Raw genomic sequence first — 12,915 nt, forward strand, 5'->3', positions numbered from 1 at the left:
TCAGGAAACCATGACATTAACTGAAAGTTGTTTTGTTTCCTATTTCCTATGCTGATTAATAACAGTTCAATTTTTGAGCCAGACTCTAAATATATAATTAAAGCAGACTAAAGGCCAGATGTTCTCCTCTGCTGCGTGAGTGGAGCAGAGGAAAGGGGGAGGGAAGCAGCAGCTCTGTGTCATAGGCCACGTCCACACTACAGATTAAAATCGATATAAAACAGGGTTTATAAAATCGATTTTACGCGTCCACACTAGGGCACATTACGTCGGTGGTGTGCGTCCATGGTCCCAGGCGTCCATCAATTTCCGGAGTGTTGCACTGTGGGTACCTATCCTATAGTTCCTGTAGTGTTCCCTGACCCTTGGAATTATGGGTTACTACTCCAGTGCCTGATGGGGCAAAAATCACTGTCGTGGGTGGGTCTGGGTACAGCCTCACCCCTCCCTTCCTGAAAGCAGCAGACAGCCATTTCGCGTGTTTTTTACTGGGTGAAGTGAGCAAACGCCATTTTACAGCAAGCATGGACCCTGGTCTGATCAGTACCTTGATCGTGGACGTTGTAAACAGTTCACGCATTCTCGTGCTGTCTATGCTGAACCATGAACAGCAAACGCAGGAGAGGAGGCTGCAGCTACAGCAGCGCGGCGACGAGAGTGATGAGGACCTGGAGACTGATTTCTCCGAAACCGCGGGCCCCCGCGCTTTGGAGCTCCTGATGGTAATGGGGGAGGTTCTACCCATTGCTCGCCGATTTTGGGCCCGGGAAACAAGCACAGACTGGTGGGACTGCATAGTTTTGCAGGTGTGGGACGATTCACAGTGGCTGCGGAACTTTCGCATGTGTAAGAGCACTTTCTTTGAACTTTGTGACTTGCTTTCCCCTGTCCTGAAACGCCATAATACCAGGATGAGAGCAGCCCTCACAGTGGAGAAGCGAGTGGCAATAGCCCTCTGGAAGCTTGCTACGCCAGACAGCTACCGGTCAGTCGGGAATCAATTTGGAGTGGGCAAATCTACTGTGGGGGCTGCTGTGTTGCAAGTAGCCAAAGCAATCATTAAGCTGCTGCTACGAAAGGTTGTGACTCTGGGAAACGTGCAGGTCATAGTGGATGGCTTTGCTGCAATGGGATTCCCTAACTGTGGGGGGGGGCCATAGATGGAACCCATATCCCTATCTTGGCACCGGAGCACCAGGGCACCCAGTACATAAACCGCAAGGGGTACTTTTCAATGGTGCTGCAAGCACTGGTGGATCACAAGGGACGTTTCACCAACATCCACGTGGGATGGCCAGGAAGGGTTCATGACGCTCGTGTCTTCAGAAGCACTACTCTGTTTAAACGGCTGCAGCAAGGGACTTACTTCCCAGACCAGAAAATTACAGTTGGGGATGTTGAAATGCCTGTAGTTATCCTGGGGGACCCAGCCTACCCCTTGATGCCACGGCTCATGAAGCCATACGCAGGCAGCCTGGACAGTGGTCAGGAGTTGTTTAACTACAGGCTGAGCAAGTGCAGAATGGTGGTAGAATGTGCATTTGGGCGTCTCAAAGGTCACTGGAGAAGTTTACTTACTCGCTCAGACCTCAGCCAAACCAATGTCCCCTTTGTTATTGCTGCTTGCTGTGTGCTCCACAATCTCTGTGAGAGTAAGGGGGAGACCTTTATGGCGGGGTGGGAGGCTGAGGCAAATCACCTGGCCGCTGATTACGTGCAATCAGACACCAGGGCAATTAGAAGATCACACCAGGAAGCAGTGCGCATCAGAGAAGCCTTGAAAACGAGTTTCATCATGGGCCAGGGTACGGTGTGACTGCTGTGTTTCTTTCCCCTTCCTGAACCTCCCTCCCCCTGTATTGACTCCTGCTGCAAGCAACCTACCCTGCACCCTTCCCTAACAGCTTGCTTATGGAAATAAAGTTACTATCTTTTAAAAACCTTGTATTCTTTATTAAAAGTCAGTCCCTGTAAGCAACCCACCCTCCCTCTTGCTTTAAAAAGCATGTAATTAAAAATAGATTACAGAGAAATAACAAGGTACACCGCTAGTGGTTTTGGAGGAGGATGGGAGGGAAGAAAAAGGCCATTAAGGAAGCCTTGAAAACGAGTTTCATCATGGGCCAGGGTACGGTGTGACTGCTGTGTTTCTTTCCCCTTCATGAACCTCCCCCCCCCCCCCCCCCCGTATTGACTCCTGCTGCAAGCAAGCTACCCTCCACCCTTCCCTAACAGCTTGCTTATGGAAATAAAGTCATTCCCTGTAAACAACCCACCCTCCCACTTGCTTTGAATAGCATGTCATTATAAGAAGAGTAAGAGAAATAAAAAGGTACCCCGGGAGTGGTTTGGGAGGAGTATAGGAGGGAAGAAAAAGGCCATTAAGGACATTTCAATGTAATGACAGCCTTTTGGTTGGACTGTGCATGGGGGTGGAGTGGGCAGGTGCAGAAAGCCTTCCCCCACGCGTTCTTACACGTCTGGGTGTGGAAGATATGGGACATGGTGAGTACTGAGGGAGGTTAAACATGGGCTGGAGTGGCACTCTGTGACCCCGCAGCTCTTCCACCAGACTTCAGAGGATGTCACTTTGATCGCGCAGCAGCTCCAGCGTTCCATTCCGCCACCGCTGATCTTCCTGCCGCCACATCTCATCTTGAGAGTCCCTCCTGTCCTCACGTTGGTCCCTCCTGTCCTCACGTTGGTCCCTCCTGTCCTCACGTTCACTGGCATCTTTCCTGTACTTTGCTACCACGTCTTTCCACTCCCCCAGATAAGCTCTTTCACTGCGGGTTACTGCCATGATTTCTGTGAACATCTCCTCCCGTGTCCTCTTCTTCCTGAGCCTCCTTATCTGACCTATCCTTCGGAGTGGAGTAGGGAGGCTTGAAAAATGTGCAGCTGCATGAGTGGGGGAAAAGAGTGATAGAAAGATCATAAGAGATACATTTCACAGAACAATGGTTATACTCTTTCACAGTGAACTACACTATTCACCGTACATAGCACATGTCACTTCACTACAAGGTCGCCTTTGGATTCTTTTAGTATTTAGTGCTTGCGGCTGTGGTGTAACAGATCAACACAGACGCAGGTCCGGGGATTACAAATCAGCTTGCAGGCGGACATGGTAAGGCATACATCTAATGGCAGTTAACCGTACAACCTCCTCCTTTCCCCCCACCCGTGGCTATTAGCAGGTAAAATTCATGCTGGGCAGCCAAACTGCTAAAAAGCACATCTTTTGCTTCTTTTCTTATGCCATCAGAAAGGTTAAGCACTAGAGGAAAATTGTGAATGGTTTTCCCCCCCACTCTGCATGTCTGCTGTAATGGCAGGTCACTGAAACCTTACCCTCTCCCCCTTACGCCTCCTCCCTCGGCAATTAGCAGTGAAAATTCCTGCTGCCCAAATGCTAAAAAGGGCAGCGCCATTAGAGACACCTCCCCGTAGGAATGGGCTGCTTTTTCCCTTCCCCCCGCATGGCTAACTGCAAGGGAAGGATTTCTTTTAAGCTGCAGGAAAGCATCACCGAAGGAATGGTCATCTCTGTTCCCTTAATAAAATACATTAATTTTTACCAGGTGACCATGAACGATATCACTCTTCTGAGGATTACAGACAGAGAAAAAGAAATTATGCTTCTTGAATGCCAGCAATCCCCGGGACCATACGCAGCTAGGCTTTGTCATGCAATGATACCCGATTACGTGCTCCAGGCATGGCGTGGTAAAGTTTCGTACCATGGTGGACGGAATAAGGCTGCCCTGCCCAGAAACCTTCTGAAAAGGCTTTTGGGGTACCTACAGGAGTGCTTCATAGAGATGTCCCTGGAGGATTTCCGCTCCATCCCCAGACATGTTAACAGACTTTTCCAGTAACTTTAATGCCAGCTAATGCATGCAAGCCCTCATGGCAAATCAATCATTAAATAACGCTTGCTTTTAAACTATGTTTTATATTTAAAAAAGTACACTCACCAGAGGTCGCTTCCATGGCTTCATTGTCTGGGCTAGTGGCTTGGGAGGGCTGGGAGGGTAATTCTGTCTGGGTGAGAAAAAGCTCCTGGCTGTTGGGGAGAATGGAGTGCTGTGTGGTCTCTGCCATCTCGTCCTCCTCTTCCTCCTCCTCATTTTCACCCTCCGCAGAATCATCAGCCATGGCTGAGATTATTACCCCCACCTCGGAATCCACAGACAAGGGGGGGCTTGTCATGGCGCAGCCCCCTAAAATTGCATGCAGCTCCGCGTAGAAGCGGCATGTTTTTGGCCCAGATCCGGATCTGCCATTTGCTGCTTTGGCTTTCTGATACGCTTGTCTGAGCTCGTTCACTTTAACTCTGCACTGCATCGAGTCCCTGCTATGGCCTCTCTGCCTCATGGCATTAGAAATTTTTTCAAAAGTTTTCTCATTTCGTCTACTGGAACGCAGTTCTGATAGCACAGAATCTTCTCCCCGTACAGCTATCAGATCCAATAACTCCTGTGTGTTCCACGCTGGAGCTCTTTTCCTATTCTCAGGAGACTGCATTGTTACCTGTGCTGCTGAGAGCTCCACGCTGGCCAAACAGGATATGCAATTCAAAAGTTCCCGGGGCTTTTCCTGTATACCTGGCCAGTGCAGTAGAGTTCCTTTACCTGTCCAGAGCGGCCACTGGTGCTCTGTGGGATACCTCCCGGAGGCCATTAACTTCGATTTCCATCCACACTAACCCTAAATCGATTTAGTAATATTGATTTTAGGGTTACTCCTTTCGTTTAGCTGGAGTACAGAAATCGATTTTAAGACCCCTTAAAATCGATTTTAAGTGCCTTGTAGTGTGGACGGGTACAGCGTTAAATCGATTTAACGCTGTTTAAATCGATTTAACGCTGTAGTGTGGACCTGGCCATAGTGTCCTCACCTCCCTGGGAGATCCTTATGTGAACCTGGAGCAGTTGGGGCTTCTGCAAGAGTGTCTGCTGATAGTATAAGTATTGGGGTGAGACACTCTTTAGCTCCAATTCTTTGTGCAGGAGAGAATACTGCATGCTTCCTTCCCCCTCTTCTTCCTGCCAGTCAGTGCAGGAAGCTCCTTTTTATGGTTGACTTGCAAGGGAGGAGGCAGCAGGGTTGGGAGCAGTAACTGCATTACGTTCTCCCCTAGCCACACAGTGGATTTTTAGGCTGAAGTCTGTCTTTCTAGGTGCTTTTAAAGGGCTCATCAATATAATATCTGTCAGGTGCACACGTTTATTGTAAATCTTCTGCCACAGCTCCTCCTTCACAGAGGGGACAGTGCATAGCCACAGGGCTTGGAGCTAATGGCATGAAGGATCCTGTGCTACAGGGGAGGTATGGAAGACAAGACCTGGCAGCAGAAAGGAGAAGCAGGCATGCTGCATAGGTGTCCTGCCATATGCGCGGTTTTAAGGATGCTCTGTCTTCTGGGGTTTCACAAGGACCCTGCCTTCTCTGAGGGGCAGCTTTAGTGGGAGGATTCAGTAGAAACTCTGGGTGGAATTTTTGAAAGCATTCAGTCTGACATAAAGTCAATAGGAGGAGAGATGAGCCAATGGCTGAAGTGTTTATACAAATCCCACTCTCTAAACCCAAGGTCCGAGGACCTGTTTCTGTCTTGCCTTGCATCTTGTATGGTCATTTAACCAGCACCAAGTCAATGTAATTGCTTCACAATCAGAATTGGTAACATTAACACCTGCTTTGGATTTACTGTCTATGGGTGTGAATAACCACACAGGACACAAGGTACTGGAGTTTCAGGCTAATGGAGTTTCAGGAGAACTTTTTCTTCTACTAAAAGGTTTATTTGTTGTGGTCGGAAATTAGCCCTCATTTTATTTTCTTGCTTCTAACGGACTCTTATCCAATGTTGACAACTCAGGATTTTAGCATGTGGCATGAAATTTTTGATGATTTTCTTGAATCCCTAGCTCATGGAGTCATGTGATTGAGTTTCTTGGCTTATTTTTATATTTTCCTAATGAAACTTTCTAGCCCTTATGGCTGTGGAGGAGAGTTTGAAGATGTCTCAAGTACATGCTAAAGGCCTGAAAGCCAGAAAGCAAATGTTATTTTTTTAAAAAAATCTCAGTTTTTGAACATTCAGGGCTGGCAATACTGTTTGTCACAGAAAATGCAAAGTCAAATACCCCATGCATCTTTTGCAAATGATGTTTGCCCTTGCTCCAACTCCTTATTGCGGTGGTGGTGTTTTTCTGTGCACAAAGGCCAGCCCATGCTATAAGCAGCATGCCCCAGTTGCCAACCACTCAGCCATGTGCAGGGTGTTTGGTTGTAGAACTAGCCTCATGACGCTGTCAGCTTCGTTTGCGCACCGAAAGCGATAGCAATGACAACGAAATACACATTCAAAGCTAGGCTGGCTCCCTCCCCTGAGCTTCTCCGTCCTTTAGCAGCTCCCCGAGCGAGTCTGTCAGTGGCAGCCTGGGGTACCCTGTTTGAGGGAGAAGCGGAGGGCGAGCGCACGCTCGCAGGGGAGGGGCTCTGCAGCAATCTGAGCAGCCGTAGCCCAGCAGCCCGCAGGAAAGCACAGGGGTCAAACGCTGAGCCGTCTTGGCTCCCTGCACCATCGGTGGGAAGGCGCTACGAGGGTGGGGGAGGGAGCGAAGCCTCGTCTGGGCTCCAGCCTGCTGAGGAGGCAGCAGCAGCCGGGGATGGCTCAGGCTGCAGAGTGAGGGGCGCCCCGCGTGCAGCTGCAGGACGGAGAGGGGCGAGAGGCGGCTCCAGCCATGGCCGAGACGGAGGGCGGCACCGCAGGTAGGAGGAACCGCGTTCCCTAGCGCCTGCAGCGGGGAAGCCCCTGCCGGCCGGGCACGGAGCAGCCGCTCCGCAATGCAGGAAACCCCCGGGAATGCGCATGGGGCTGCGGCTCACCTCAGCCTCTGCAGCAAGGGGCCGGGCACGAGTGTGGCTCCGGGGCAGCCGCGTCCCGTCAGGGGGTGCGCTGCATGCAGAGGGCTCCCTGCCGCAGAAGGACACCGGCGGCGGGAGGCGGCACCCGTGCTGCGCGGGGCAGAAACGGCTCCGACCGCCCTTGTCGTTGTCGGATGTATCGCCCCGGCCCAGGCCCGCCCCGCCACGCCACAGCTCGGACGCCGGCCGGGGGCGCGGCGCCCGGGCGTAGCTGGATCGAGCCCTCCGAGTGGCGGTGCGGGGCAGGGCTGCGCGGGCGCGGGGCGGGCTCCAGTGCCGCGCTGCTGAGGCTGGGAAGCGCTCTGCTCCCGGCACGGGGAGGGGATACTGGCCTGGGGCTGGACTGATGCTCAGATTCAGTCGCGCAGTGCAGCCGAGCGGTTTCTCCCGGGCTGCCTGGGTCTCTTGGGCGGTGTGGCCAGGCATTTCCCGAGCCTGCTGCAGTCCTGCTCCGGCACCGAAGAGAGGAGTTTTAGCCTGACATGAGCCCTGGAGGGGCCGCTGCTGCTCATCCAGTGCTGTCTCGGAGGGGAATCAGTGCAGCAGGCCGGGAGTTAAAAAAAAAAAAATAGTTGGAGCTATACCTATCTCATCGAAGTGGGAGGGACCCCAAAAGGTCATTGAATCCAGCCCCCTGCGGTCACTAGCAGGACCAAGTACTGATTTTGCCCCAGATCCCTAAGTGTCCTCAAGGATTGAACTCACAACCCTGGGTTTAGCAGGCCAATGCTCAAACCAGTGAGCTAGGGTGACCAAATGTCCCAATTTGATAGAGACAGTCCTAATTTTGGGGTATTTTTCTTATATAGACACCTATAACCTTCCACCCTGTCTCGATTTTTCACACTTGCTGTCTGGTCGCCCTAGATGGGAGGGGGCTGATGGTGGAAGCCAGGTGACAAAACAATGCAGAGGAACATGATGCCACTGCTCACCCATCTCCTCTCTGTCCCCGGGCTGCCCCGTGGAGCCACCGCACATACGGCTGGGCGGGGCGCAGCTGGGTCGGTGGCGATCAGACCCCAACAAAGCTGCCAAATGCAGCAGCTGTTTCCCAAAGGCTAGTACAGCACCCAGCTAGCCCAGGCCTCTCTCCCTGTGTCTCCCACTGGCCAGTCTCCTAGGATAAGGTCAGACTCTGGGCAAGGGCACACTTTGTAATTCAAGTCAGGTGCTGCTGCGATTGAAATAAAGGGAAGCGGCATCTTAGACTAATAGAGAGGCAGGCCTGTCAGTGCATCAATATGCCCTGGGGTTTGTGATAAAGAATAATCTTTCCCCCCGCCCCCCTTTGGATCACATCATATCTTCAGCATCCTGGAGCAGCCAGATAGCTCTGAATCTAAGGAGTCTCAGAGATGGGATAAAACCAGAGGCAGTTTTGCACAACCTTGAACATGGGGTTTTGACTTTGTAAAATCAAAAGCAGGAGCTGTTCTGGGTCTCCTTTTATCCAGCTCAGGAGGATTCTAATAAATTAAAAAAAAAGAAAGGAAAAAAGGGTCTATTTGTAATTACAGTGCATAGGAATAAAACAGTGATATTTGGGGGGGGCAGGAACTACAACTGTGTATGCATATGTCTGTGAAGGGTGCCAGCACAGTATGGGTATTACCAGAATGCAAATAATAGTTATAGGGGAATAAAATATAGCCAGTGTGATGTACTTGCTTCCTCTCCATGTGGGTGTTGCAGAGGTTTGAAAACATTGCAACTTTGAATCCCAGTATCTGCACAAATGAAATTCTAGATGATGATGTAGAGAGAAATAAAGGGCTAGGTTTATATGAGATTAGCATGTGGTTTAGAGGAGTATATTCCTGAATAAAATACTTCAACTGCAATGCATCTTAAATGGGAATGTCTGAGAGCATCCATTTTGAAAACTCTAGAACAAAACATTGTTTGAAAAACTAGTTGAATCTTAAAGATATGTGCTTTGCTCTTTTGTTGCTTTGCTTGCCAAGAGTTGCCGGGAACTCCAATACTCTCCTTCCCCTCATGTAAAATTTTTTTTTTTTTTTTTTTTAAATAAAGGCTGTAGTGATTTGTCTGTCTGGCTTGATGAAGTTAACTATAATGCTGTTATAGCAGACAGCTGACAAAGGGAAGAGTAGAAAGCAGATTCGCTCATCTGTTAGATGACAGTATATTACATATTTTTACACAGTTAGTTGCAAATCTGATGTATTGCAATGTTTAAATATCCGAGATAGAACCTATGCAGGAAGGATTCCATCATAAGAAGGAATATGATGTAACAAAGTCATGATTTGTCATACCAGGAATACTTACATCTTCTGTAGGCTATGGAACACTGAAACAGTTGGAGAAAAAGGAATCTGAAGAAAAAAATACTGCTGAATGAGAGCACGAATATTGGTAGTGTTAGGGCTGCAAAAATTTATAGCAGTGTGGTGTGCTGCAAAAATGACACACACCTATGTAAAATAGCAAAATGCTGTATGCGCCAGCTGTTAATCATTTTTATGGCTCCAAGTAGCACAGCACTGCAGTGTTTGCAGTTTGGCCAGCATGAGCGTGACTAATTTTATTCATAGAAACTGTTGTGTTAAAGCTTTAATAATACTGTCTTAAAGAAATATAAACCATTGGCTCATATTTGAATGACACCAGTTTAGCAGATAAGTTTTTTTGTTTAGTTTGTTTTGTTTAAAAAAAAAAACAGTACACAGTGTGATAAGCTTTTAACCTGAATGTCTAGCACATTTTAGCCCCTAAACCAGATCCTGCTAGGGCGACATTTTGCTTCTCCATGGATGCAGTTTCCCTAAAGCCTATCAGGCCCCAGAGGATTCATCCTACACTGGGTTTATGGAAGATAGGTCCTATCAAACTAACTTAATTTTTTTTGATGGGCTTACAAGTTTGATTGATAAAGGTAATAGTGTTGATGTTATATATTTAGACTTTTTAAAGTATTTGACTTAGTACAACATTTTGATTAAAAAACTAGAATGATACAGAATTAACAAGGCCCTCATTAAATGGATTAAAAACTGTCTAGCTGACAGGTCTCAATATGTAATTGTAAATGTGGAATCATCATCAAGCAGGTATGTTTCTAATGGGGTCCATCAGTGATCGGTTCTTGGCCCTAGCCTATTAAACGTTTTTTTATCAATGACCTGGAAGAGAATATAAAATCACCACTAATAAAGTTTGCAGATGGCACAAAGATTAGAGAGAAGTAAGTAATGAAGAGGACAAGTCACTATTACAGAGCAATCAGAATGGCTTGGTAAGTTGGGCATGAGCAAACTACATGCATTTGTTTACACTAGATATAAATGTATACATCTAGGAATAAAGAAGATAAGCCATGCTTACGGGATGGGGGACTCTATCCTGGGAATCAGTTACTCTGAAAATCATTTGGGGGTTGTGGTGGATAGTCAGGTGAACGAGCTCCCAGTGTGACACTAGCCGGAAGGGCTAATGGTACCCTTGAATGAATAAACAGGGGAATCCTAAATAGGAGTAGAGGTTATTTTACTTAAATATGTGGCACTGGTGTGATCACTGCTGGAATACTGGGTCCAGTTCTGGTGTCCACAGTTCAAGAAGAATGTTGATAAATTGGAGAAGGTTTGGAGAAGAGCAACAAGAATGATGAAAGGATTTGAAAACATGCCTTATAGTGATAGACTCAAGGAGCTCAACCTATTTATCTTAAAGAGAAGGTTAAGGGATGACTTGATCACAGCCTATAAGTACCCTCATGGGGAATAAATATTTGATAATGGGCTCTTCATGGGCAATTTAAAAATCAAGATTGGATTTTTTGCCCCCAGATATGCTGTCGTTCAAAAGAATTTCGGTGGGGAAGTTCTATGGCCTGTTATGCAGGAGGTCAGACTAGATGATCACAATGATCCCTTCTGGCTTTGGAATCTATGAACATAGGGGAATACTCAGGTGGTATAGAGCTGATGTAACAGCTCCTATTCCCCACACTCTGAACCAATGTAACTGAAGTGTAGGGATACCTTAGCCACAGTCGCTGTCACCAGGAGCTGGCATGACCTCTTTGGGACGTGGACAGTCATTGCATGTTAGAGCAGCCTTTATGCTGCTCAGTTTTACGCAGGAGGACAGGATCGTCACTTCAGGTGCATCAAATCTGGCCCCATAACTAAAAGGTGGCATTTGAATCCATTCAGTTCTCTGACAACGTCTTTTTTATTGAAATTAGGATAATACATTTTAGAAGATTTTAATGAAATACATCACCCCCATCATTTTCTGTTGAATGCTTGTTTTGCATGATCACAAATTTCCTCACTTGAAGTCCTCGTGTGACTTGCCAAAGTCAGCTTATCATTGTTTTGGGCATGTTGGTGTCAACTTTCATTCCTATTATGGGCTTCACCTCTCCTGCTGCATTAGGTTCAGGCTTCTAGTCCTTTCCTTCAAAGCTGTGCACAACTTCTGTCCTGGCCACATGCCAGATTTTGTCTCCAGTTCCCTATTCCAGGGGTTCTCAACCTTTTTCTTTCTGAGGCCCCTCTCAACATGCTATAAAAACTCCACAGCCTGCGTGTGCCACAACAACTCTTTCTCTGCATATCCAGTAGATTCAAAGCCAGGGCTGGCCTTACAGGGTAGCAAGCAGGGCAATTGCCTGAGGTCCCTGCCACGGGAGGCCCCGCAAAGCGAAGTTGCTTGAGCCTCGGTTTCAGTCCAGGGCGATGGGGCTCGGGTTTTGGCTTCATCCCTGAACCCCAGTGAGTCTAACTCTGGCCCTGCTCTCTGGCTTATTTTGGCCGACCCACTGAAACCTGCTCGTGGCCCCCCAATGAGCCCCGGGCCCCTGGTTAAGAACCATTGCCCTGTGCCATACCAAACCTCTCACAACCACTCCCTTTGTATCCTTCCCACTCTTTTTCCCATCTTGCATGGTGTTCCCTACTCTCTTCATGTGCACCAAACCCCCCTCTGCTCATTCAAATCCTCCCTTAAAACACAGTTTTTCTGCAAAGGCTTGCAGAGTGACCCATGAATGGTTCCAGCACTTCCTTACTGTCATGCTGGTATCCCATCCACCTTCATTACATGTGTCTGGACTCTTCTCACACAGTATTGGCTAAACTCATCACTGACATTACTCTGACTTCAGTGGAGGAACTCCAGGCAGGAAATCAGCCCTGTAGGTGGGATTTCCAAAAATGCTGTTAGCATAACTCTAACAGTGGGAATTTTACCTTTGACTTCAGTGAGAGGTAGTGTTGGTCTACTATTATTAAGTGTTTTTGAAAATCTCTCACTGTCTATACTAGATTGTATGTTCTGTAGAACAGAAGCCATGAATATTTGTATGTTTACACTGTGCTAAGGTCACTCTTGGTCTCAATAAATAATTATTGAAAGCATGAATAGAAGAAAGGAGTTTCATGTAAGTGCACTGTTTCTAGATTAGGAGAGGAAAGATCTTAACTCATTGACGTACTGTTCTGTAAAGTATTAGCAAATTTTATGAGGAAACTGATGGGCTGTATTCCTTTTTCTTTTTTTTTTTTGTCAGTTTAATTTGACAATTGCCACAAGTTTGCAAGTAAGTACCTCTTTGTTAAATGCTAAGTTTTGACCTATTTGTCTCTTCATAATTATTTTATTTACTCATTTATTAGGCATTTGTATAGCATTCATCAGCTTTCCATCTAACAGCTTCATTTAAGTGTTTGAAGCACTAGGAAAGAATCGAGGTGACTGACACTCAGGTCTGTTCAGCTTGAATTCACCAACAGGAAAGAGGATGGAGTGTCATTCAGAACTAATAGGAGACAGTTCTAAAGCTCTTAAATATACAGGCCCCGATCCTGGAGTGCACTATGCAGCCACTTTACACAAGCACACTGGTGCACCGTAAATAATGAGGATATGGCCCTTGGAGGAGAGGTGTCACCATCGCATAGGGGGAAATCTGAAGTGGTATTGGGCCTCTGTAGCATTCCCGTG

At 47.5% G+C, this 12,915-nt stretch overlaps 1 protein-coding gene across 1 annotated transcript in view; it reads left to right on the plus strand.

Annotated features, from left to right (window-relative positions):
* The first annotated feature begins 6,392 nt into the window (after positions 1-6,392).
* Positions 6,393-12,915, plus strand: part of HSPA12A (heat shock protein family A (Hsp70) member 12A) — an 83,073-nt gene continuing 76,550 nt past the window's right edge. The window contains exon 1 of the mRNA XM_050958989.1: positions 6,393-6,780. Within this exon, the coding sequence (XP_050814946.1) occupies positions 6,753-6,780 (28 nt within the window). The 5' untranslated portion in view covers positions 6,393-6,752. The remainder of the gene's footprint in view (positions 6,781-12,915) is intronic.

Source organism: Gopherus flavomarginatus, chromosome 6 (assembly GCF_025201925.1).
Source record: "Gopherus flavomarginatus isolate rGopFla2 chromosome 6, rGopFla2.mat.asm, whole genome shotgun sequence".
Classification (NCBI taxonomy): Eukaryota; Metazoa; Chordata; order Testudines; family Testudinidae; genus Gopherus; species Gopherus flavomarginatus.